This window comes from Pimephales promelas, chromosome 24 (assembly GCF_988280905.1).
Source record: "Pimephales promelas chromosome 24, fPimPro1.hap1.1, whole genome shotgun sequence".
In the NCBI taxonomy this organism is placed as follows: Eukaryota; Metazoa; Chordata; class Actinopteri; order Cypriniformes; family Leuciscidae; genus Pimephales; species Pimephales promelas.
Genome location: NC_142792.1, coordinates 4759089 through 4787077, shown reverse-complemented (window position 1 = coordinate 4787077; position 27989 = coordinate 4759089). Strand labels below are relative to the sequence as shown.

The 27989-nt window shown below is 39.4% G+C and overlaps 1 protein-coding gene across 1 annotated transcript; it reads right to left on the bottom strand.

The window, feature by feature from the left end:
• Nucleotides 1–6: 6 nt before the first annotated feature.
• Nucleotides 7–23271, bottom strand: adipor2 (adiponectin receptor 2). The gene is made up of 8 exons (XM_039667785.2): nt 23010–23271; nt 15206–15481; nt 5108–5251; nt 3507–3678; nt 2772–2958; nt 2328–2515; nt 596–789; nt 7–490 (listed from the first exon to the last, which is right to left on the bottom strand). The coding sequence occupies exons 2-8, from the start codon at nt 15251–15253 to the stop codon at nt 362–364; spliced, it is 1062 nt and encodes a 353-aa protein (XP_039523719.1). The 5' UTR covers nt 15254–15481; nt 23010–23271; the 3' UTR covers nt 7–361.
• Nucleotides 23272–27989: the final 4718 nt, after the last annotated feature.

Sequence of the window (27989 nt, the reverse complement as noted above, 5' to 3'; positions counted from 1 at the left end):
TTGTTGTTGTTTTTTTTTTTTTTTGAGTTTTGTCTGTTCAACTTTTTCTCTTGTACAAAGAAAAAAACAGCAATAGACCAAGCCAAAAACTCTCCTCTTCCTAAATGTATGATCATAGGAATCACCATCCTCAACTTGTCCACCTTATCCCATGACTCATTTTATTCAAGGGGCAAAAATCGAGAAACAAAAACGGAAAGAGAAAAATAATAATAATAAAGGTGGGTAACTTCGTCATTCAGTGCTGTCCTCTTGGTTTACCCTTCATGGGCAGGAGGAACAGAGCTGTTATTGGTGGCAAAGGTAAGAGGAACGTTCTCGCCCTCTAGTGGTGCGTTTCAAGCACCGCAGGACACAAGGCTCACACCCCGCCCTCTTCCGCGCAGCCTCCGCCAGCTGTGTAGCGAAACTCCTGCAGGTTGGACACACCGTGGAAGTGCACAAACGCACCTGCCACCACCAGGATATGGAACAGCTGATGGGAGTGGAACTGCAGTAGACAAAATGATGTCATGGTACAGGTTAGATCTTAAACAGAAGGCATTCAGTTTGTATTATAAACTATGTGTATGACTTTCAGGGACATTCAACTCACCCAGATGTCACACTTGCCGGGGAAGAATCTCTCGGGTATACGCGCGGCGTACAGGCAGGCTCCGGTGATGTACAGGACGGCCATGAGGAACAGCCAGCCCATTTGACCCATGGTGGTGGCCCTCAGGAAGCCCTCTGTGATCATAAAGTGCAGCGTGGGAACAACTCCACTGAGACCCAGACCCACAAACACACCTGAGACACACAAGACAGAGCAGGAATTAATTTAACTGTTTATATTGCATTACTAGACACTTCTAGTAATGCAATATTACTAGAAGTAATTACATTATATTTCTTTGTGCCGACGAAACATACCAATTCACAAAATTAACGAAATACATAGTTTCTATATAAATAAATAGTTTTTGGACCAGCTGGAGTTCTTACTAAAAACCAGGAAGTAAGACCATATTAGCCCGTTTCTGTCAACACTGCATTGGCTCCATATTAAACAACTCATACATTTTAAAATCTAACTAATTACTTAAACACTAAATGGTTTAGCTCCTCAGTACTTAAGAGAGCTCTTAAAGCATTAAAGTCCTTTACATCAATTGTGATCTCAAAATTTAGGCCAGTTGGTGCCTAGAATATCAAAATCAACTGCAGGCAGTAGATCCTTTTCCAATCTATCACCTAAACACTGAAATAGTCTTCCTAGCCTTGTTGGGGAAGCAGACACACTCTGTCAGTTTAATCTAGACTAAAAACACATCTCTTTAACCTGGCATATACATAACACACGATCAATTTCCATTATTCAAATCATTAAATGATTGTTAGGCTGCATAAATTAGGTTAACCAGAACCAGGAACACTTCCCATAACACCTGATGTACTTGTTACATCGTAAGAAGAATAGCATCTACGCTAATTGTCGTCTGTCTGATCCTTATCCCGAGGTTACCGTAGTCAGCCGGATCCGGTCCATATCCAGATCAGATGGTGGCCCTGCACCTAGACACGACCAAAACGCAGCCCTGAATGTCAGCAGAGGGCGTGTCTACATGATAGCCGTCCGCACAGATCTTCAGCAAAGACCACGAGAACCAGACAGGTCCTCCAAAGAGACTCTATGGCCAGCTTTGGCTCCATACCGGCGTGATGAATCTATCTTCAAGCAAAAGGAACTGGATGAATATTTGAATGCTACCGATCTGATTTCTGACCTGTGATGCAGCCTGAATCATAATGACACAGAATTTCGTTCCTTGGCCAGAAGAGAACTAGCCCCCGACTGAGCCTGGTGTCTCTCAATGTTTTTTTTTTCTGTCACCTTGTCACATTTGGGTTTGATGAAACCTGATGTATGGGTTTGCTCAGTTGGGGACACTCAACAATATTGTATTCAACAATATTATTGATATGACCATACTGACGCTGTTGTATGAGAACTGAACGATGACAAATAAAGGTGACTTGACTTCCAGACCTCCAAAATAACACTCGTTAAGCACCAAGTAAAAATAACAATAAAAATAATGCAAATATCATTTTATGACCAATAATTTCTCCATTCACCCATCACTGGCAAATGGCAGAAAGCTAGATGTTTTTTTTTCCCTGAGACATTCCTGTTACACTACTCCTAGAGGTTATGACGTGTTACATCAGGATTTGAAGTAAATTGTAGCCTACTCTGATCTAAAACATACAGCAGCTAAACCCACTAGTTGATGACCGATCAGTCTGCTTTTTTTCTTAAACAACAGAGTGAGACAGCGTCTTACCGGCCCTGACTCCGCGGTACTGCGGCGTGGCGAAGAAATCACACTGCGAGACGGTGATGGCAGCGATCCCCAGGATACACACCACTATCAGGTATATGAAACAGGGCTGAGGGGAGCAGTAGAAGGAGTAATACAGCCACGGTACAAAACTGCCCATGATCAGGAACGCGATGCCCGAATAGTCTAACCTGTGATAGGAGTGAACGAGAAAGAGGAGGCTCAGAGATTCGTTCATATATGAAAACATACTGAACTTCCATTAACCTTCATGACCTAACAACCGAATAGATTTACATAAATATCCTTGGTTGGTGTGTGAAATCGTATTAACATTAGTGGTGCATTATGGACTAAAAATGAACCATCTACAAATTAACATCATCTGAGATTAATAAATGATTAAAGTACAGAACGTTATCATCATTAAGTGTTACGTGTGCTTACTTTGAGAAGACACGGGACACCCCCTCTGAATGGCAGTAGACTGTGTGAAAGAGCCAGGAGAAGGAGAGGCAGAGAATGGCCCCCAGGAAGAACATGCCGATGACGATCTTCTCTTGGAACGGTGCCACAAACGACATATTGGGTCTGAACATGTACACGATGCCCAGACAGAGAAAGAACAGACAGCCTGAAGACACAAGAGAAATAGTGGTTAGTGTAAAAACGTATGTGCAAATAAATGTGTTGACGCTAATTTTATAATTTGTAAAGTTATACAGTGGCCCTTCCCCACTACAGGTCAATTCTGTAAATCAATAAATGCATTAAAGTACAAAGAGTAAAATCGATCTGAACTCAAAGTACATCAGAAAGCTAAACGTTTACTAGTAGACCAACATCACTAGTCCAAAGGTGTAGAAGATCAATAGCTGCACATTACCATATCACCTCATGATCAATTTCATTATCTAGGCCACGAGTCTATTATGTTTAGAATGAGCGTCCTCTACATTTCCCATGATGTGTGAAATATGCTCACATTCCTCTAGGTGGCAGCACAGAGTTGGACTATGCTGAAAGGGAGTGCTTATTATCTAAAATGAAATTGTATCCATATACACTGACTAGACAACATTTGAAGTGGATCAAAACCTTTCATCAGTTATACAAGAATTTTGAACAATACCCATTCTTGTCTTAGGACTTCAAAAAAGTAAATTGATGCTTTGTGTGTACCCAGAAGATGTGTCCAAATGTTGCCCGTTTCCGTGTGGATTCTGAAGATGCTCTTGAAGCAAGCTCTGAAGGAGGGCATGGGTGGTCGATGTCCATGCAACAGGAAGTCATTATCCTTTAGCCAATCAGGGAGGACGTCATGAGGAATGACACGCCATCTGCCCTCCCACATCTAAGACACAAAATTAAAAGCATCACTGTAAGCGCACCCTACAGTTAAAAATAAATAAATAGATATGTCAGGCCACTCTTTGACATGTCATTACGCTTAGCTCATGTCAGCATTACTGGTTGGCATGAGAAAAGCCCTCTCATTTAACTTCAGAAAGTAATTATACGGTCTATGCGTGTGTGTGAGAGAGGACGAGAGCAAGAGATAAGCATCAAAGTAATTATGAGTTAAGGGCCAAGCAAAAATTATACAGAGAGCCAGAAATACTCTAGGCAGAAGTATGCTAGGCACACAAGCGTGTATATTATTGTATACACTGCAATTTATAGCTTGCTATCTGAATAATAAAACATATGGTTTAAAGACATTTGATTTTAAGTCTACTGCTCCCTCAACCACCAAGTACTGTTAAGTTGAACAAAGTTAGTTATCTCCCTCACACAACCTGCACTTTTTATGTCCAAAAGAGGAATAGAAAAATTGTTATATTATAGTCCTCATGATTTTTTTTTTAATGCTGAACTACGTCTGGATTTTTTTCCTCTTGTGTGGTTTTCATAAAACTAGGTTGCTTAGCTTCTCATAACCAGCTGTGGTGAAACTGCTGAGAAGCGGCATTAGTTTCGAAGTATCACTCTGCCAAACAAGACTGACGAAAACCACTCCGATTCATACCAGTCATAGGCGTGACTGCAGGATTAACACATGCAGTGACTACAGCAAAGAGGCCTATGTCTACATTCTGAACATGCTGTATCTGCTGAAAATTGTTCTTAGATTTCCATGTATATCAAGACTTGTAAAAAACATGAATGAATCTAGGTCAAAATGAATCTAGGTCAGGATGTTTGACACTCATGATGAGCCTTTCAGTCATCTGTCAAGATGTGTTCTCAAAGTCTGCGTTCCTAGAAGTGTTCCTTTCAAGACTCTGTACCTCAGTGCTGATAGTGAATGGCACTGATTGGATCTTGCACTGTTTGCTCTTCGACATAGAGAGCTTTGGCTTTTCCCCCCAGAGGGAGAGAGGAAGGAAAGAGCCATTAAAGCGGAAGGGGCTCAAAAAGCAAACTAAACTTGAGCTGGTTTATAGGGCACATAATTGCAGCACACGCTACAAAGGACGGCTTTCAGTTCCTGTTCCTCTGCATATGGCAGGCTCTGAATACAAGATGGAGATAAAGGCTGCTGGCGCCAAGAGATGGGTGTATGGTTTGGCAGGGATGTTTTCCGTATTGGTGGACTGTGGCATGTTCGTGCAAAAGCAGCTGTGAGCACTCAGCTCATGTCCGGTGCGTTGAGGTCATCTGTTTAATCTCAACGTGTGACCCTCGACATATTAACTCAATGATAATCCACATGGAGTGTGAGCAGGGTCTCAGCTGTGACATTGATGAGCATGTGTGTTGGTGTGTGATGAGATTCTGACCTTGTGCACAAACTCCTCCATCCTCTCCATGGCGTGGTGTGCCTGTAGCAGAAGGCCTTCATCAGAGCTCTTTTCCTCTTCCTTCTCATCCTCTCTTTCTGTCGTTTCCTCCTTTTCATGTACCACCCTCCTCGCAACGAGACACTGAAAACACAAAAGCAAATAGGTCAGGTTTCAGAGTATAATTTCATAAGCATCTCTAATAATGCTGAGATTTCATTCAGGTTCAAAAATTTTAAAAAATCCTCTTGGCGAAGATGCATCTCAATAAACATATTGCACTAAATATTAAAGATTTTCAAAAACTATCCTGACCCAAACACCCAGTCAACCCAGACATGACACTCAGGGCCAAAATAAAAGGTTATTTGAGCACTCTCTCTAACGCATGCACACATGCTCAATTTAATTAATACTGCATTGATTGGTACGACCTTGCTTATGGCATGTTCTCAGCACATTGTGTGTTAGAACCAAAGCCCTGCTGACTCGCTCCAATTTATCTTTCTGTGCACAGCATGTGCTTATACCAACAATCGGCGCATATTTAAGTCCCAAGAGGCATATATATGCTTGTCTATCAAACATGTAATGTTAAACACACTACGGTGCATGTGCAAACATCACCAACACAAACTATTAACAATAACAAGAACACTGCCACTGTGCTCCAAATGTCTGTCCTCACTAATATGGTGAGATAGATATCATGACAACTGACTAGAGAGAACATTTAACTGGTCCAAAGTAGTTAAAAAGGTTTATAAATTGTACAACACTTAATTTAAATCTAGTGTTTTGCACATGTTCCTGTGATGGTCACAGAAAATATCATTAACCAATGGAAGTCTATGCACTGTCCTCACAAATATAATGAAATAAGCATGGGTTCCCAGAGCAGCCTGCGTTGAATAAATAGTAAGTTGGCTTTGCCTTGTGGCAAACCTGCGGCAAAAGGATGCGTCCCAAACTGCTGAACAAACAGATTAGATAGAAGGAGAAAGGGTCGCAGAGGGTAAAAGTGTAAGGTGTTGTTCAGTAGGACAGGATAACAAGCCTCTCTTAAGCAGATCAGACTAGGGCAGTGGGACAATCAGCATCTCGGTAATCAGCGCTGACATGGCATTAGCTTGGTACTAATTCCCAAGCAGCATTGTGAATAGCCCCATCCCCTTTCCCTCAGCTGATACTGAAACACACACAGCTGGAGGGTGTCCTCAACAGAATAGGGTATGACTGGAGCAGAGGCACAAACACAGATGACCTTGAAGGCCCTACGCAGGAGCGTCAGCGTCACTTCCAGTGGACAACCAGCAGAGGTTTTACTGCAGTGCCGCTTTGACACAGTGTAAATGCACACAGATGACAGCAGACGAGTGAACGCATCTGAACCACATCTTTCGCTATATAATTAGGCGCAGTCACTCAATAAAATCAGAAACAGACGTTTTGCGTTCTTGCACCCACTTTTTGCTTTAGCCCAGCAGCGCTTTAAGGCTGGTCCATAAATAGACACACTTCAATGGTTTCTAAACTTATTCAGCCTCGAGTAGCTATTCAACATTACCAAATTAACAGAAAGACGAATTGCATTTTTGCAACAAACAAGGCGTCTCAACACATAGCACAAGCCTTCGAAGTAAAAAAAAAAAAAAATGACATTTTGAATTGATGACATCTACCAAGTAAAATAATTTACATAAAATTATGAATAATACAACACCAATTTATACACTTATAAACAGTAAAAAAAAAACATATTTTATATTAATGTAATTTTATATTTTAATAAATATATTTTTATTTTATTTTTTTACAATAACCTTTAATACAATATTTTATTATTAACAGAATAATTATGAATTATAACATTGTTTTATTCATTTAAAAAAAAGTCAGCATTAAATTATGATTATAATAAAATATTCCCTTTCACTCAATTTAACCATGATGACTTTGAAGTTTGATTAAGTTTATTCAGTCGAAAAAATTAATACAAAAAAAAAAATCCACTGCCAATTCTATAAAGGTGAAACCAGAGCCATATCTAAGGCTCAAAAGACAATGTACAATAAAGTGAAGCAGACTTTAAGAGTCTTATTTTCATGTGACAAACTATCTATCTGGGAAATCTAGGACACTACCAAGGACAAGTAAACCAGTGAGCAGAGAGTTCACGGTTATAAGGACGGCCAGCAAACTGTGCTTCTTTCTTGTCAACAAGAGGAACCAACCAGAACCAGAACTGGATCTATAATGCATGAATAACCTACTTCTGATGCCTGCCAGCATGACAGTGTTCTGGAAGTGTGACAGTGTTCGGTTTGCTCTCGTTACAAGAGTACGTGTGCATATGAAACGTGATCTCTGCCACAGTTTTTCCACCTTAATGCTTTAAATCAGAAAATATTTGAGGGTGCTATTCATAGCTCAAAAAAAAAATACCACTCTTGCTTCCTGTGAATGTGAGGTAAAGACATCAAGCGTTCCTTTTAGGGTACTTATGCCAAAAAAGGGCCCAAAATAGAGCTCTCGCTGGGCTTAAAAAGAAAGAAAAAGAAACAAACGTGAAAAATGAGTCTTATATACACTGCTAAAGAAAGAATGTGAGAGGACTCGACAATCTTATCGTCTTTGTGAGCTGCTGTTGTAAATAAATGCTGTAGTTGATTCTCCAGTTTGAGTATGTTCGGGAGGGCGTGAAATAAAATTAACTCCTCAGCTATGGTTTTCTTCTTATAAGTCACTTAAGGAATACTCAAACACACCCAGAAAGAAAACTAAACAAAACCAAATAAGCCTGCAAAACACGATGTGCACACCTCAGAAAGGCATGCGTGAACAGAGTCATACGACCAGTTTCTCACTCTTTGCAACTGAATCTTCCAGAAGGAAGAAAATGGCAAGTCCTCACATAGGATAACATTTCTTTCAGTTTTCAGCTTTCATTAACGTCGACACTTTCCCAGCGAGGCCGTATTACTGTATGGTTATTTAATATTTAAATGATTTTTCTACTGCATTTCTGATAAAAATATCTACACTGAGATATATACTGTTACTGTGATATAAAATGCCTCGTACTGTAATAAGATTTTGGTCATCCCACCCAGCCTTAATCCTAGAGTAATAGAGATTTGCAGTGTTTTGCTCACTGCGTGCACTGACTGGTTGGATGTAATGACTCTCTCTAGAGATCATCAAGTACCATAATCACTTTCCTGAACAGTTTGCTTGTTAGCTGGGAACACAGCTGGGACAACTTGTCTGTGTAAAGGAAAGGGGGAGTAAACACAGAAAAAGAACTGGCTCAACACCTCATAAAACAACCATGTAGGTTTCGTATGGAGCCGGATGGGGAAACATAAAAAAAAAAAAAAAAACTCTAAATAAAATAGGCTACTTCAATGCAACATTGTACTCTAGTCCACTTAAACACTTCAGTATGTTCACTCAAGCTTAAATGACTTGCAGTCTGTCTGATTTGCTGGGTTTAGCATGACTCAGCTGTGATACCCACGCCACCTGCTACCTAAGAACACGGCCAACATCTTAAAAGCTTTGTTTAGGTCAAGTTTTCCTTAACTGATCAGAAACAAGAGACCACATATGGTGACAATAAAGCAGTTCGTATGGTCATTATGCATGTTAGTCAAGGCATTTAGGACCAAAATAATTGTAATTCAGTCTCACATCATTTTCCAGGTCTCTCTGACCCTTAGAATTAAACAAGCTGTTATTGCTCCTGTAGATTTATGACGTCCAGATTTATAAAATTTGTTATGATTTGTTAACCTCTGCATATATTAGAGCAATGATTAAATACTACGGCACAGTACCCTGCCAGGTACTTGTGGTCAGGAAGATCAATTATGTTTTGAATAATTCTCTTGTGCACACCAATGCTGCATGCATTTATTTGATAAATTATATTAAGACAGTATTAAGACATGATGATCCTTCAGAAATCATTCAAAAAAACAAGAAAAGTCATGCATTTCCATTAAAAGACTCACTCTTAAGACAAAATGTTAAACTTCATCAGTAAATTATTTTGATCAGGAATGAATGCAAGATTGTGTGTGTATTTTCAGCTAAAAGTCAGACACGTACAGTAGGGTCTCTGCAGGAGGCCAGCTGGTCTCTCTGTCAGCTCTGGGGTCTCGTGTGAGATTAGTGCGAGTCATATTCTATTCCAGCCCATGTCTGGAAGTCAAATTAGAGCCAGATCACGTGTGAGCTACAGAAGAGGGCAAGGCCAAGCTCAAACGGTGCTCAAAAACACAAACCAAATACCCGAAAGAACTGCTTTGCTGAAATCTATTGATTTTCTTTTTTTAAACATCAAACCTCTTACGTTATAGATGAATTAAAACATTGTGTTGTTCTAACCAGTTGCAACATCTATTAATTATTCTGTCAACATTTAATGCAAAATGCTGCCATAAACCATGTAATAAACATGTCTAAAACAGAAACCAATTGCCTATCAAAAAGTCTTGTGGGTCAGATGCGAAGTACAAAAACTCATGGTTGCTTTATCACGTCGGGCCTGTAAAGGTTCATGTAAAGACATGTTCCATCATTAAATGACCTCATTAAGTCAACAGTGTAAGCAGTCATGATGGTAAATGCTGTTCAAACATCAATAGACAGGCTCTTGCTGTTTGAGAAGTCAGAATATTTATGGCAAGCATGCTGGCACCTCATCACGGGGAATACAAAAATAATGTAGCACATATGCACAGCACTCAAAGGTGACTCTGAAAGACATCATGAGATATTTTGAGACATAGGCACGTGTTTGACGACAACAGCAGCAAACGTTTGGCACATGGTTTGGTAGGGATATGATCCTGCACATTTCAACTCCTGGAACTGTCCTCTGGAATTGCATAGTCTCAGTGGGAGGGCCACGAGTCTCACTTAGTACAGTTCAGCAACAACATTCTCTGAACCAGAACATTTATTACACGGGTGAGGTGAGGTATTTCATTTCCCCTCGCTTTCCTGCAAAGTAAACATACTGTACGTACATTTGAGCTAAGCAATGGTCAGATGCATGATAAACACATACAAAAAAGCTAATGTTTTAGACGGAAGTCTCTTATGCTCACCAAGGCAGAATTTATTTGATCAAATGTGGAATTTTTTTACAACTTATAATAACCCTTTGTATTTGAATATATGTATATAAAATGTAATTGATAGAAAGTTCAAAAGAACAGCATTTATTTGAATATTTTGTAACATTAAAAATGTCCCTGCTGTCAATTTGAATGAATTTAACGTGTCCTTATTTAATAAAACTATTCATGTCTTATTAAACCCAAAGTGTCATTTTTAAAGGAAAGTCCTCCATCTGATACAGTTGTCCCATATCTCAGCATTGACAGCTTATCAAGGGTTTGAAGGTCAGTCATGGATCAACAGAACTGAACGTTAAGCAAAATCTACTGATAAGATTGCATGTGCACCCCAGGACTTGTGATTGCACAAGCATCCGAGAAGTTCCTGAAGTCCTCAGCCACATGTTTAGTTCATTTCCCTCTCGGTATACTATCACATTGCCCCAAACTTGCACACATTTGTCCTGCAAAACAACAATTTGTCCTTGGTTCACTGAAAGCAGAATGCAATCCAGCCAAGCAGGTTTAGCCAGCACGATCTGTGACTGATAACAATCTTTTCAGGCTGGCACGAAAATATATGACATGACTGGATGTACCTAAAACAACAACAACATTGTGTTTAAATGTTTTCATTTTCTTCAGGACATATTTTCCTCTATTGCTTACTTAAGTGCCACACATAGATACCCTTTGTCACAGTAAGATTGACCTGATATACACTGCCTTCATACTCAAAGTTTACAATTCACATAGACTCTGTGCATAAACACAAATTTTGTGGCATCTATGCCCTCAAGTCACTGTAACCAGCACCTTTAGGTACGAACACCCTACGGGAGCAAGAAACTTTCAACCGCCTCTCCAGGGAGACAATGTCCTTCATCTTCGCTCACAGAATCCTACTGTCTGTGCTGTTCTGTCACCCTGCTCTCCTTATAGCAACCTGTTCAAGACCACAGTCGGCAGACCTCTGACCATCCATTCTTCTTAATCCTCCTTTGTCTTCAGCGCTATATACAGCACATGTTTGGCACATTGAAAGAACATGTTCTTGCTCAATTAGGAACTGACCTTTATACTGACTAACCCCAGCACCCGTGTTGCCGCGCGCATGTGATGCTGACTCAAACTTTCACTTCGTATGCAAAGAGACAGAACTCAAAAACAGATTTTTAACCATTGCAAATCCTTAGGGACAGGCAGCTGGAATTAATAAAAGCACTTTAGAGAAAATATCTCTCTTCCGGAGTTCCAGATATGGGAATGATCAAACTAATTACAATAACACTGATCACTTTGGTATTAAAAAAATCCATAACAAATACAAATACTTTTATTTAGGAACTCAATAGTTTGGGAATGTCTACAAATTTCCAAGCCCATGGGATTTCCAGACATTAAGGCTTTATTTGTGATCATTTTACTAATGTACTCTTTCCACATTGATTTCCTCAGAAATGACCAACTGCAATAAGGCTACACGTTGATGGTGAAATGAATTACATCATGTCTCTGATTAAAGAGAAGAACAAGCGGTAGCAGAGAAAAACCACAATCTGGAAAGCACCAGGGGAGGATCTGACTATATGTGGTGACTAAGTTATTAGGGTCAGTCATCTGAAGAGTTAATTGTGTTTAGTTCACCAGATGGAGGAGTGCAAACCATGGCATAAGGAGGACACACATGACGTCATCAAAAACGAGTGATTTACAGTGATAGAAGTTCAACTTTATCCTTCCATTAATAGAAAAAAAAAATCTGAGTCTTCCAAATCAACAGACTTAAGTAGTTCCTGGTTAAAAATTGACCTTGTGGAGCCGATAGATCTCCAGTCTTTCTGCTGTTACCATACGAAAACCAATCACCTAACTTCACTGTTGCCATAGCACCAAGGCAGGGCTCCGGATTGGAGCAAAACAACCTGTTACCTTTGGAACACCAAAGAGCATAACGCAAACAGATGGCATCAACCCCCTTTCATTAAGAACAATGCAACCTGAAGATCGAATTTTCAATGCAACTAACATAAACCACTGTAGCTTTACATCAAACTTAAATCATCCATTCTAGCATCTTTCAGCCTTGCATGAAAGCAGGTGTGTTTGGCAGTTGTTCTTTGACCTGGCTATAACCAAGTTAACAGGTGTAATTGTACTAGAGTAGTGAGCTTCAGTGCATGCTTTGACAAGAAGAAGAGACAGGCTCAACATATGGGCCACTGCATTCATATCAACCAATGTTTTTCAGCAGTAAGTCAAAATGTAAACCATATAAGGAACATAAAATATTCCTTTAGGGTAGCATTGGCCACACACGAGAGTAATGCGACATATTCTAGTGTTAAAACCGAAAGGCAGAATTGAACATGTTGCATTAAAGTGTATGAACTATACATGCTGTTTGTTTGTTTGTTTGTTGTGTTTAACACCATTCCAGCTTCTTCGGCTCCATTCCCGGTGAAAAGTAAGATATGCAAAACCTATTTTTCTTAAAAAGTCTAAAACTAAACCCAATATCCCATTTGTAAATCCAACTCACCCAAAGATTCATCTGATTGGTCCAGTAAGGGAAAATATATTCCTCTAGTGCATTTTTACATTAACCTATATATTTTCCAGATATTCACCCTTAGACATAAGACAAAGGTGTTAAATCTACACCAGGTTATGAACATAAAAAATAGCGTAGAAATAATATTCACTCAGAGAGTGATTGTAAATTGCACAAACAATTACAAATAAAAATTGCAACTAGAAAATTAAAATAGTATTTTCTTGTAAAAACATACCCCAATGATGTTTTATTTACAACTTTGGAAAATTATTTTTTTACAGTGTGTGAACGTGGACAATTATGGCACACTCGGGGGAAAATAGCTGAATCTCATTTTCTAGGTATGCTCACACACACCCCACAGTCTCTCCTGTATATTGGTGTTTAGTTCAATCAAACCCTCATTAAATTTTACAACGATTTCTCTTAGTTGCACAAAAAGGGGAGTCCTAAATAGTGTTTGCACTATGCTTGCAGACACAAAAATGTAACCCCGTCTACCAGAAACATGATGCAAAACAAACACAGAACAGTGTCTATTACAGTGTCCTGAGGCCTGTTTAAAATTTCATCAGCTTGGCCTTGTTCTCTTGGATCAACCTTAACCCAAAAAGCCAGTGGCCCGTCTGCTCCCTTATGGGCATGGGATAGTTTTACACCTGCCCTGTCCGACCACACCACAGCCTGGCAGCCAACCCCCACGTGGCTCACAAGGACTGACACAAATGTTCTCAGAGTCAAATAACACAATACACAACCATTGTGCATGCTTCTGTTGAATACGTGCAAATAACAGAGGGTGATAGCACCGACATGCAAATGTCCTCTCTAAACCCGCAAACACTATCTGCGTATCAGTGTAATGTAGCTGATAAGATGTAGGCTAGCTAGATAAGAATTATTCAAAACCAAGCAATAAACAAGCAACATCAAAATAAACGAACGGGACAACTCGTGCACAGTTTAATGCAACTGTCCTTCTCTCCCGATAATCTTCTAAACCCGTACACACTCCTCTGAGAGTAACAGACTCTCTCTCTATTGGACTGTGATAAGTAATTATAGCTCACAAAAACAAATAACACACAGGTACATGGATCCCTATGCCGTTCTCCTATACACTACACCTCAAATAATGATTTAGCTGGTCTCTGGGGCCATAATGGACTTCAGATGCAAATTAGACTGTGTGCAGTCATTGTAAAGCATTCATTAATAGTTCATTAGCTTTTATAAACAGTCCATTGAGTTCTCAAGTGAGTGCACTTATCTTATTGATTGAGAATTATTTATATGCAACCAGTATAAGCTACTTGTGATCTAAATACATGCACTTTAATGTGGCTGAAAAGAATTGCAGGTTTCATATCCCTTGGCGTAGATGAGTGCACAGTTTATAAACCTTTAAAAAGGTCTAAAATCTGTTATGAAACCGCCAACATACAAACACCTGTGACTGCACTTTAAATTAATTATTAATGTGCACATTGCATCAAACCATTAAAATTATTAGTTAGACTAATAAACTGCATTACTTGTCAGCGGAATTGCTTATTACTATTAATTTATAAACATTAGTGTATTTTAGTTTTATTGGTTTTAGTGTACATTAGTGCATCATACTCCTGGAAAACACTAAAATCTGTGCGCTCATGATTTTACCAAGGCTATGCACTCCACTTTGCATTGTGCCTAAAGAGCCAAAGAGAGCACACACGTCACTCTTCTCCTCACAAAATTGCACTGGTTGCCAGTTGCCGCTCGCATTAAATTCAAGTCACTGACGTTTGCCTACAGAACAACCACTGGCACTGTTCCCTTTTACCTAAATTCATTACTGCAGACTTATGTGCCATCCAGAAACTTGCGCACTGCAAGCGAATGTCGTCTTGTGGTACCATCTAAAAGAGGCACAAAATCTCTTTCTCTGACCTTTACCGTGACTGTTCCCTGCTGGTGGAATGATCTGCCTAACTCAACCAGAGCTGACGAGTCAGTAGCCAGTCTAGCCACTTTCAAGAAACAGCTAAAGACGCATCTCTTCTATTCTATTTTTTGGATAAAAAAGTAAAATAAATAAAATTACATGGACTGTGTTAGATGAAACTGAGAGGGGTCATAATACTTGTCCTACTGTTAGTTTAACTGCTTCTATTGTTCTCATTTGTAAGTCGCTTTAAAAGCGTCTGCCATATGAATAAATGTAAACACCCTTTAATTGACAATGAAATTATAGTAATGGGCTTCCTCTCATAGCTTTTTGTTTTGTTATACTACCAATACAAACAGGATGGTAGTCATTCGATTTTATATTAATGCCAATATCTAGGAGTAGGGTGGTTGGCCAAGAGTGATTAGGTTTAATTAAAGCTGATACATCAGTTTATCATTAATACAGTGTGCTGCACTTACCCTGTTCTGTGTGGGGTCGTGTGGTCTGTGATCTGCACTAGTACTCATGGTGTCCTGGTCATCTGAAGTTGATGTGTGGGTGGGGTCGGTATCGCTGCTGGTGCAGACTCTGTGTCTCAAGACAAAGGCGGCGGCCTTGTCCTCCCTCACCTCCCCCCTGTCCAGCTTGCTTCCTGTTGCTTCTGGTCTTTCTTAATAAAACTGGACCAAGAGGACGCTTGACTCCAAAACAGTCCTCTGTGGATTCACAGCACAACACAAGACTCACTGCTGGACCTGGTGAAAACATAAGAAATAACATTAAATATCCAAGTGAGATGCTTGGGGGGATTTTACACTACTATTCAAAAGTTCAGGGACTCTCAAAGAATTATTATTCTCACTGACCACAAACGTTTAAACCATAGTGTACATATTAAGCCCATGTTAATCATCATGCTTGTGTAATGGGCACAAAGAACTCACTACTTGAACTAAAGTTATGCATCTGGTTGATTCCATAAACAGGTAACGTCACAATGGGCTTATTATAGATGGAGTTAAGTTCTCAATAAATTCATAAATCCTGTTTCACAACACATTTTGAAATCAACGATTCTGCCTATTAGTACATAACGGGGTTTGTCGAAAAATGTCTCTGCAAGAACCAATAAAACTTTAATCCAAGCTAAAAATGCAATACTTTCATCCTACCACAATCAGATGTTGCAACCCCTGCGGTCCTGCCAGGCTACTCGCACCATTGCACGCAAGCGCACTTGAGTTTAAAACCGTCACCTGAGGTTCAGCGTCACTGCATATCTGAAGTCATGCCAGCCAGAAAGCTTTAGATCGCAAAGCTTAAGCATCATATGATAAAGGGAATATTTTAACAAGGCCAGTTAGGATCTCTAAGCAATCTGCATCCACATTCTGACTGAGGAAATAGAGATTAGCTTGGTTATTACGCCACATCTACAGCATTTGACCAAAATCAGCCCTCTCCTTCAACAAACTCCCTCGGCCAGTCTGAAGTGTGTTTAATTTGAGTTGATCTCAGCTGCAAGCCTTGAGCAGTCTGCCAAGCTCACAGAAGCAAAAGAGGCTTCACAGTCACAGCTGTGAAACTGACAGCGATCATCTGTTTAGACTTTCAACTCCTTTTGTAAATGAAAAGTGTGGCAACAGCAGTCTGTTCACAAGCCAGGAAACCAGATTCAGCTTGAAGCTCTTATTGCAAGGTGGTCTGTGTCCAGTTTGGCAAAAACATGAAGATGCCCTTTTCTTCTTAAGTTCAGCACTCTCTGGTGTCACATCAATTGCTTCGGTATCATGTGACACTGTAGGAGTGTGAAACTGACCCCTGTTGCTCCCATGGACTACTGTTTTGTGCCCGAGGTGAAAACTGATACAAATAGTTTGAATGTCTCCATATAATCATCCATCCATCCATAGGGTGGGCAGGAGCCAACAAGTCATTATCGGTTAATTATCAGCTCATTCATTATGTTCACTTAATAAATGCCTGTTCAAAGGCTCTGGCCTCATTTAACTCCCCCATGAGTGTCATATTCGCATGCAAACCTATAGCTGTCGAGACTCGAAAGTGAACAAAATCAATGTATCATGCTATCCGACTTTTTTGTAGTCTGAATGTCAAAATAGCTGATCTTTAAACCTGCATACAAGGGGTTTGAAATGAGATTATTTTTGAAATTTGAATAAAAAATCTGAAGTAGTTCTGAAATGATTTAAAGTCTGGATATAAAAAAGCAGATTGGATTTTTTCTGTGCAACACACAGTCAACAAAGTAATCCCAGGAAACAAAGTTTACACAGAAAATTGGTGACAATAGGCCTTTTCATGAGCAAAATGCACTTCCAAAGAGAAAGGTAGTCAATTTCCATTGTGTAGCTAAGTCTTTTACCACAGAAGAAAACAGAGAAAGAAATAAATCAATTGAAACACCAGTCAGCAAAAGTGCTTACCAGAGAATACAGGGAAACAGGGAAAAAGGAAATGACATTTGAAATTGATTTTTGTTTGCCATTCAAACAGCTGACCAGCTGCCATCTGACTTTTCTGTGTTTTCAGCTCTAAATTGTCACAGTTCGGGAATGTCAGCAATTACAAGAAACATATCTGCAAAGACAAGTTTCATTCTCGAAGGGAGGCAGTCTTCACACTGTGCTTTGGACCAGCAAGAAGTGTCAAAACGCACCAGAGAAGCGTCACTGATTCATGACACCAGACTTTAAACTGGATCTAAGGTTTCAAGAAAGAGAGGGATGTAGTGGAGATTCTACAAAACCTAAAAAGGCATGTGTCCATCCTTACTGACTCTTGGAAAGGTCTCTAGAAAAGGGGACAGCCCAATCGACCTTCAGTGCCAGAGAAACAAGCGCATTTTTGCTGTAGATCTATATATTTCTATGGCATCGCTGTCAAAGAGTAATTAGCAGGTGAAGTGGATTTACTTCTTGAACAAAAGTTATCATGTGCGTCGTAATGTTTGGAGCACTTGTCATAAACATCAGTGGACCGGGAAGAGTTTAAAACAAGTGGTTCGTTCATAACTCCGTAAGATCTTACCTTCTTGCTCTGAAAATAAAAAACATAAGCGCAGAACTAAAAAGGAACAGGCTACATAGGTCTATAGTAGGATGCAAAAAGAAGAACAGTAAACAGCCTGTAGGACTACAATAATAAGTTATGAGTCGAAGGTTTCAGTGTCCATGTCCACTTGACTGTTGATGTACTTTGTGGCATCAGCCATTGTTCAAGTGTGAACATAAAGGAAATGAGTCACTATTACACTGGAAGGAGAGAGACTAAGACGGACACCTACAGATAGACAAGCACTTGGCTGCCAGACATGTTGCACACTACACAGTCACATGTGCTACTTCGATGACTAACTAAATTGAACAGAGAAATGCTTGCATTACGCTTGACTCGTGAAAATCTATACTGGATCCACCTCTCGGTTTACAGAAGGTCACGCACACACAGAAATTCAAAGTAAAAGTGGTGATTCATGGAACCGTAGCATAGAATAGCTTTAATGTTTTGGGAGTAGATGAACCTCAGGAAAAACACTGAGCTTTGCCAACCGCGTGAAAAACGCGACTCATAATCTGTATAGCGACTGCTGAGAATTGCATTTGTTTAATTTGTTTAAATTAAATGAATTTAATTTGTTTTTTTTTATAATATTGCACACACACACATTGGGTTTTCATGTTTTATGGGGACAGTGTAATCTAGTAGACATAATGATTTTTAAACAGTACAAATTGTATACTTTAATTATGAGAAAATTACTTAAATATAATTAATTAAAAATGTTAAATATTAGAAGAGAGAGAAGAAAAACAAACAAATCATAATTTTACTACCACAAAACAGAAATGTAGCCTACATTGAGTTCAGTGACACCCTGCAGCCATATTCAACAAGAAGACCACACTGGAGCTAACTAATGTGTTAAACAGAGCTTGTAGGACTACAATCGTAAGTTGTGTCGCAGTTTCAATGTCCATGTCCACTTGACTCTAGATGTGACGTTACTTTGTGTACCACAGGACGCATTTATAAATACACAGCTGCAACATCTGATATCGCTTTCCAGAGGATTATAGACCGAAGGAAAAAATTTTCTAAACCAAAACAAGTGAGAGAACGGACAAACCCAAACAAAAGCATTTGTTGGAGCCAGCAGTCGGGTGTGTGTGTGTCATGTGACAGTGTAAGCGAGTGAACGGAGAGCTTAGGGGTGTGCCGTCTGTTCTGTTGGTCATGAGACCAGGGCTAAACAGCAGCGCAGCACTGAACTTCTGTCAGAGGAAGAGGCCCTTCGTGAGAGAGTAAAGTGGAAAATCATCAAAACTTCTAATAATATATTATAGGCTATATATTAGAGGTGTGCCTCACGATTTGATTATATAAACGATTTTCGATGCATCTTTTCCTCCAATTCTTTTATTAATAATCACAACGTAGTTGTGCATTCAAGCAAAAATAAAACAGAAATTGAATAATCAAATGTAAAAATAATCACTGCATAGTCTTTAGTGTATTAATAAGCATACAAATAAATGGATTATTATTACGGCTTCAACAGTTACTCAGTCAAGAACAGTGAGTGATTCCCTCTCTCTTTTGTTGTTTGATCAACTTTAATGAGCAGGCAGCAGCAGGTTTATTATATTAAAAAAGACAATGCACAGATCTGACATAATGTTGCACATCAATTTTTTTTTTCTCAAACGTTTGCGTTCACTTAAGACAAAACTAAATGTTTGCGTGAATACATACCAAGACAGATATTATCAAGCGCAATACGCCGCTAAAGAGTTCTGAATTGCATGCAACTTGAGGCGGCTGTCTGTTTTCCGTGGCTTATTGAGCTTAATAACATACACACACATGCATATGTGGAAAAAAAAACATGTTATTATAATTCATCCGAGTTTAAACATAAAATCCACATCAGCCCTCCAATGCTGAAATCAGACAAAAATATATATATATATGTGCAAAACGAATTTTCTGTGCATCACTATCTGACACTGGATAATAGTAGCAACAAGTCATGATGCAGAAAGAGGTTAACCTGTCCTTCACACCACACCATGTGCCACGCACAGTCATACCAGATTGTCAAATGCTTCATTTGCTTTGACACAGGCCCAGCTCATGTGTAAACCAGTATGACCGGTCAAACTGAGATCTCCAATTCACCATAATGGGCTAAAGAAACTGCTGGTGTCACAATGAATAAACTAAGGCAAAATTACATGGATTACTGAGCAGCTTTCCAGTATATTATCTACACAAACAGGATGAGCCAGAGAAGACTGTCGTCTTGGCAACGTCATCCCACCTTGTTCAGATTATGGGAAGTGAGGAATGACATGCTGATGTGCTGCACAGCACATAGTATTTTGGATTTAAACAGTTTATGTCCTCATACTGACTACACAGCAAATCAAATCAATAAAGATTTTCAGGAGTTGAGCAGTTCCCCTGCCATTTAAAAGATGTTTGCTTTGTGGATCAGTGCCACACAATCAGCCTCTTTGATAAGGTGTCTTTCCACACTGCGGAGGCCCACAACTCCTGCTGATACTAATAGAGACGGACTGATAATCGGTCTGACCGACGTGAACACTTTCCCCTCAATAGGTTATTAGTTAATATGTTATTGGAGTATAGCAATAAATTGCATAGCAAAATAAACGGCATGCAACACCACAATAAAACAGCTTTAAATGGCAAAGTAACTACGCATTGTTTGCATAGTCCACCATTTAAACTGCAAAAAACTTTGAGTAAAAATAATGGCATAGTAATAATATTATTAATAATAGTTTATATAATGATTATTTTGTTATTTAATATGAAAATTCAGAAATACCAAATTAGTTCAACTAGTACATCAGTTATTGGGCACATCTTTGGTCATAAAAAAAAACATCAATATAAATTATAATAAATAATTAGGTCAATCTCTATATGGTACCACTGTCTGGTATTTAGGGATGCACCAGTCATCATAAATCTGAACCGGATGTTTTTTTTTTTGTTTTTTTTGGCCGATCAGCATGCATGTAGCATTTTTGTTTGGATCTTGGATCGTGATGCAGTGGTTGCCTCTAATTTTAAATGGCTACAGATAGTAATATACAGTGATTGCCAATGAGACGACAGTATAAAGAGTGCTTTACACTTGCTCGATGCACAGACAGGCCAAGTCAATTTGAAATGGCAAGTGTTTGGTCTAAGATGCTTAAATGATGGCAGGGAGCTTTGACAAGCACAGGCTATATTTATAGCTGATGTGAGACTATTTGGGTGCCCTTGCCAACAACCAAAATACAAAAAACAAATCCACTTTGTAGTAGTAGAGATCCCTACGCTATTATATTTAGCATTCATCCAATGCATGAACTTTGCTTTGGGAGAGGATCTGCCAGTCATGTGAAAGTACAACTGGCTTGGGGCAAGACTTCAGTCCCATGACAACCAATTTATTTTAAGATGACTATCTGTCCTGGAACATATTCAAAGTGTGACACACAAGGCCTCAACTTACTACAAAAAAATACCGATAGTTATGGAGATGTAGGCTATTAAAAAAAACATACAGTGCATGCTGGTTGCAACTATAGAGATCAAATGATTGTTTTTATGACCAATACAATTATGTTTAAGCATCCATTAATGTACATGCAAAAATTATTTGTATTCGTTTTTATTACTGTTTTTTGTTACAATAAAAACTAGATGATTATTTCACTACAACAGTAAAAACATGGTTTAAGAACTTATTATGAGAAAGTTATTTAGTGAACACAAGACTGTCTTTAACTTGCTTTTATGATAAATTGCAACACAATTGCTATATCACTTGAAAACAACATGTGATTATGTAAAAATGTACATTTACATTTATTCATTTAGCTGACGCTTTTATCCAAAGCAACTTACAATTGCTATATATGTCAGAGGTCGTACGCCTCTGGAGCAACTAGGGGTTAAGTGTCTTGCTCAGGGACACATTGGTGTCTCACAGTGGATTTGAACCCGGGTCTCTCACACCAAAGGCATGTGTCTTATACACTGCACCATCACCAATTTCTCAAAATAATTAGAGAAATTATTCAAACAATAGAAGTAACTGGTGTTTATACACTCACCAAACAGTGGCATCGGTAGACCCGAAATTATTAACAATAATAACATAACCAATTAAAGTTGAAAATAACACATATCAGTTGAGGGCATAAACTCATATTGGTCAATCCAACTAATAACAATCTGACTGGATGGAAATATGACATTGAAGAGGACCTGAAATAGTGAAGTGGGCTGAGGTGTGTGTGTGTGTGTGTATATATATATTATAAGTAGAAAACTAGGTCAGAAACGCCAGTGGTGATGAAGTCAATAAGATAAACAGTGAGCTGTCAAAACACTTTCACACTTTGATGATTACCATAAACATCATCTGCTTTGGTTTTTAATTATTTTATTCCACTACCAGTATACCGAAAATACACCCACTATGTCCATCATCATTTGACCTCTCTCAGTTTTATCCAGTTATTAAAAAAGGTAACTTAAGCCAAAACAAAAATTTCTATGACTTTCAGTTTTCATTAAAAACACAAACGTAGATCTTTGGCAGGATGACAGCAGTAGTCAAAATTCGCTTCTTTGTGTTGGAAAAACACATGGCGATTGAGATTGTCATCCTGCATAACATATTATTATTGCAAAAACATCTGGACGAGTCGTAACAGAATATTAAAATTTGGCGAACGGTCCCTTTAAATGGAAGTGGTTTTGTTTACAACCCAAACAAAAACATCTTCTATTGTCATCTCTCTAGTAAGAACGTGAAATTTGAGAACTGTCTACGAGCATATAAAAATTAGGAAAAAACAAGTCAGAAAGATGAAAACTCCAAACAAAAGACCCAGTGGTCACACTCACCTCTCAAAGACTGACACAAACAAGTCTGAAAGTGACTAATGCACGGGATTTAGACTACGTACTTCTATCTCCTCGCGTTCGTCACGCTCTTTATAAGCTTTAAGACGCGTCTGTGGTACTATTCCGGTCTGTTGAATAATTAAAATTTTAATTCCTTTTAAGAAAAACCTTAAAAACAATAGAAGAACCGTTTCAGGCAACGTAGCAACGAGAGCTAGTCGGCTAGCAATACTGACATAAACAACTTAATTAGCGCAAACATATAGTCAGAACACCTTCAAATATATTCTAACACCTACATGTGGATGTCAGATTTTTGCTCACCTGTTTATGTAAGCGACGGGCTGTTGTCCTTCAAGAGTGTTTTTGTCGGAGAGGAGCTGCCGTTCCAGAAGACTGACTGACTGACTCGAGCTGGCTGGATTTTCTGGATGTCGTTGCGTTTCAAAGTGACGTACCTCGCGTGAGAAAGAGAGGCCAATCAGAATACGCCCATGTAGTCTCGTGATCTAGTTTCAGGATAACGGGTTTGAAGGGATTTGTAGTCCGCAAGTGACTTGTTTGTTTGTGGGATTCATGCTTTGTTTTTATTTATTTATTTGTTTATTTTTTTAATGTTCAAACTCACAGTATTTTTTAAATATAAAATGTTATTTTATGTTTAAGTATGAACTATTTTGATAATAACGTTTGCTCATTAAAATAAGACATTAATTCACAACCATTTTGATAAACAACCATGTGATGAACTGGAGGCAATCGTTTTTTTTATATATAAATGATTGCACAAATTCAAATATTTGCAATTAAGAAAGTTGGAATATGCAGTGACACCCCTCCCTATCAGTTATTCAGATATGATATCAGTGCTAACAGCTTCAGTTGTGCAATGTTAAATGGTAGCCTACTTGATTCAATGGCAAAAGTTAAAAATCCAATGCACTATGATCCATATTGTGAAATTATAACTGGGCTTTAGCAATCATCATGAAGCAAGACTTAAGTCTGTATATTGGTTATAAGACTGTGTAAGTTATTTCCCCCCCCCCCCCAGTACGTGTGTGTGTGGAAAAAACAATTGTGAAATATTTTCACAAATTAAAAATAACTGTTTTCTATTTGAATATATTTTAAAATGCAATTTATTCCTGTGGTCAAAGCACAGAATTTCAGCATCATTACAGTCAGTTTCACATGATCTTTCAGAAATCATTCTGATATGCTGATTTGCTGCTCAAGAAACATTTATTATCAATGTTGAGAGAGGGGGTAAAATCTTTCCGTGGCAGGGACAGCTGCCACCGAGACCTGTCACTCCACCCGTCACCGCTAGTGGCAGCTGTCACTCGACCTGCCACCGTTATATGCGCCTGTCACTCGACCTGCCACCGCTATATTCGCCTGTCACTCGACCTGCCACCGCTATATTCGCCTGTCACTCGACCTGCCACCGCTATATTCGCCTGTCACTCGACCTGCCACCGCTATATGCGCCTGTCACTCGACCTGCCACCGCTATATGCGCCTGTCACTCGACCTGCCACCGCTATATGCGCCTGTCTCTCGACCTGCCACCGCTATATTCGCCTGTCACCCGACCTGTCACCGCTATATTCGCCTGTCTCTCGACCTGTCATCGCTATATTCGCCTGTCACCCGACCTATCACGGCTATACGCGCCTATCCCGCGACCTGTCACGGCTACGCGCCTGTCTCGAGTCTTGTCACGGCTATACGCGCCTGTCCCGCGATTTGTCCTGGCTATATTTTCCTGTCCCGCGACCTGTCACGGTTATTTCCGCCAGTCCCGCGACCTTTCACGGCTATAGGCTACTATACGCGCATGTCCCGCGACCCGTCACGGCTTTATGCGCCTGTCTCTCGACCTATCACTGCTGTATACGCGCGTGTCCCGCGACCCGTCACGGCTATATAGCCTACGCGCCTCTTTGCATGGTTAAATAAATCTAGATATGGGCTAGTTAATATTCTATGCAGCCTATTCTACACAATATAGTAGTAGGCCTAATAATGATTATATTTAATATAGGCTATATGCTGTTTGAGAAATATTTCGGAAAAAAAAGAAACTCCTTTTATTAGCCTATTATAATTAGCCTACTATTAATAATTAGCCTATTATTTGCGAATTTCCCCACTGTAAAATAAAATAAAAACAATCAGGCGAGCTATCATGATTTCTGGAGCGCGTCTCATAAATGAACTGAAACAAAAGCCTATCTAAAGCTTGAAATATGCAAATGTCCACTTTAAACGAATTAAGCAAATACCGATTAGCCTAGCCTATACAGTCCGAAAGGTGCATTTCTCTAAAGCGCAGAGAGATATGTTTAGCCCACACTATAAAACAGTTTATTTAAACAATAAAAATCCATCTTTATTTTTCAGACACATTAATTATGATTTAGCCTATAAATCACCTATAAATCATCTGTTAAATCATTTGCCTTGTCCCCAAAAATGTGCCGCATGATTCAACCATGCCTCCTGTTTAGATGCGGGATGCATTGCATTGTTTTTAAAATCCTTTTTTTTAAAATGGATAATTTCTTGCATTTTCTAAAAAAAAACTAGGCTACTTTTATCTTTAAAGTCCATTTTTAGAGGAAAAATCTCAGTAGGCTATACCAAGCGAAAAAAATAAAATAAAATAATAATAGCACAGTTCAAAAACTGTAAAAGATTTGGTTATAAGTTATAAATAATTGTATGTTAAACATATTACTGTCTTCGGTGAACTCTAGTAATAAACGCAAATAATAAAGCTATCAAAATCCATTTAGCTACATGGGCTAGGCCTAGCCTAAGACGCTTTTATCCACACAAAAAAAGAACAGAGCAATTCGTCAAATGTCAGTCTAGACAATAATAATGGGCTAAGATTATAATAAACACAGGTTTTTGACGCATCCAAGTGTTTGTGGAGCGCGCATGCATGTCACTGAGTCGCAGCCGCAAACACTGGCATGTTCCTATCAACAGTGGAACAATTTCTAGCATTTCTGGTCATACAGAAAAAGTACTACATTAGCCTATAGGCTACATAATATTATTTGCAACTACTTTTATTTGTGTAAACTCACAATAACAAGAAAACGGTGTATTTGTAAAATAACAAGAACACGGTGTGTAAAAATAAAATAAAACAATCAGGCGCGTTTTTCTTTCATGATCTCCGGAGCGCGTCTCATAAATGAGCTGAAACAAAAGCATATCTAAAGCTTGAAATATCCACTTTTAAAGGAACAAATTCGAATCGAAAGCAATACCGTCTGATTATACAATCCGCAAGAGACATTTCTCTCTAAAGGTGCATCCGCTTCACAGCGGAGATGGAGATGTTTAGCCCGTCACTAGAAAACTGTTTATTTAAACAATAAAAATCCATCGTTATTTTTTTAGACACATTTATTATGATTAGCCTATAAATCACTTATAAATCATCTCTATATGGTTCCCGAGACATGCTCTTCTCATTTAGCACTGCGGGCAAAATATAGTTTTTTTTTCTAATTTGATTTTAGAAAGTAAAAAAAAAATTCCATATTAATTTGCGAATATTTTAAATGTTTAATAAAGGCAAAAAGTCAATGTTATTTATATTTTGTGCACAAACACTTGGATATGCGTCAAAATCTTGTGTTTGTTTGTGATAATCTCAGTATTATTATTGTCTAACCTGTATTATGACTGACATTTGCCGAATTTCTTTGTTTCTTTTTTTTTTTTATAAAAGCGTCTTATAAATATCTAAATATGTAGCCTAAATGTAATAATAATAGCCTAATTATTATTATTAGGCCTATTATTTGTGTTTATAACTTTAAATGAGTTCACTTAAGACAGGAATATGTTAATCATAAAACAATTTATGAATGTTTTATTTTTATAGGCCTATAACTTTGTGTTATATTTATTTATTTTTTGTATGTGAAGTCCTTTTAAAAACAATGCATCCCGCATCTAAATAGGAGGCCTGTTTGAAATTAATCATGCGGCACACTCTGGACGAGCCACAAATCCGTGAGTAGCCTACGGATTACAAACCCGTGAGTACGGATTGCGAAAAATGTGGGCACGGTTTATCAATTTAGGTAGGCTACAGATTGCAAAAACTGAGGGCACGGTTTACAAATCTGAGAGCACGGATTAGGAACTCGTGGGTACGGTGTATTAATTCGTGGGCACGAATTGTTAAACCGAGGGAACAGTAGAATTCGTGAGTAGGCTACAGTTTATAAACTGAGGGGACGGATTGCAAAACCGTCACCTCGGATTGTTTTTTTTTTTTTCCCCAAAGGTGACTTCCCGGGCTCCGTAAATAATATTGCGTTCATATTAATTCATTAATTCATTAACTCATCTTATTTTTTTTATATAGGCTATGGTTTATTAATATGATTTGTACTGAGTTTGGTCTTTTAATATCACTGTCTTAGTGCACTGAGCACGAAGCGTTTTTTCACGTTAAGCGTTGAATGTCCTGAGGGACAGGCGTGTAGCCGTGACAGGTCGCGGGACAGGCGCGTATAGCAGGGACAGTTTGCGGGACATGCGCGTATAGCCGTGACAGGTCGCGGGACATGCGCGTATAGCCGTGACAGGTCGCGGGACAGGCGCGTATAGCCGTGACAGGACGCGGGATAGGCGCGTATAGCCTTGACAGTTCGCGGGACAAGCGCGTATGGCCGTGGCAGGACGCGGGACAGGCGCGTATAGCCGTCACAGATCGTGGGACAGGCGCGTATGGCTGTGGCAGGACGCGGGACAGGCGCGTATAGCCGTGACAGATCGTGGGACAGGCGCGTATGGCCGTGGCAGGACGCGGGACAGGCGCGTATAGCCGTGACAGATCGTGGGACAGGCGCGTATGGCCGTGGCAGGACGCGGGACAGGCGCGTATAGCCGTGACAGGACGCGAGACAGGCGCGTATAGCCATGACAGATCGTGGGACAGGCGCGTATGGCCGTGGCAGGACGCGGGACAGGCGCGTATAGCCGTGACAGATCGGGTGACAGGCGAATATACCGGTGACAGGTCGAGAGACAGGCGCTTATAGCGGTGGCAGGTCGGGTGACAGGCCAATATAGCAGTGACAGGTCGGGTGACAGGCGAATATAGCGGTGGCAGGTCGAGTGACAGGCGCATATAGCGGTGGCAGGTCGAGTGACAGGCGAATATAGCGGTGGCAGGTCGAGTGACAGGCGCATATAGCGGTGGCAGGTCGAGTGACAGGCGAATATAGCGGTGGCAGGTCGAGTGACAGGCGCATATAACGGTGG

What these genes read in the sequence shown, in the direction of transcription:
- adipor2 (XM_039667785.2), bottom strand. Translation starts at nt 15,253, where the DNA reads ATGAGTACTAGTGCAGATCACAGACCACACGACCCCACACAGAACAGG. An exon ending in TGGAGGAGTTTGTGCACAAG is followed by an intron (nt 3,679 to 5,107) that starts GTCAGAATCTCA and finishes TTTGTGTCTTAG; the next exon opens with ATGTGGGAGGGCAGATGGCG. An exon ending in CATTTGGACACATCTTCTGG is followed by an intron (nt 2,959 to 3,506) that starts GTACACACAAAG and finishes TTGTGTCTTCAG; the next exon opens with GCTGTCTGTTCTTTCTCTGT.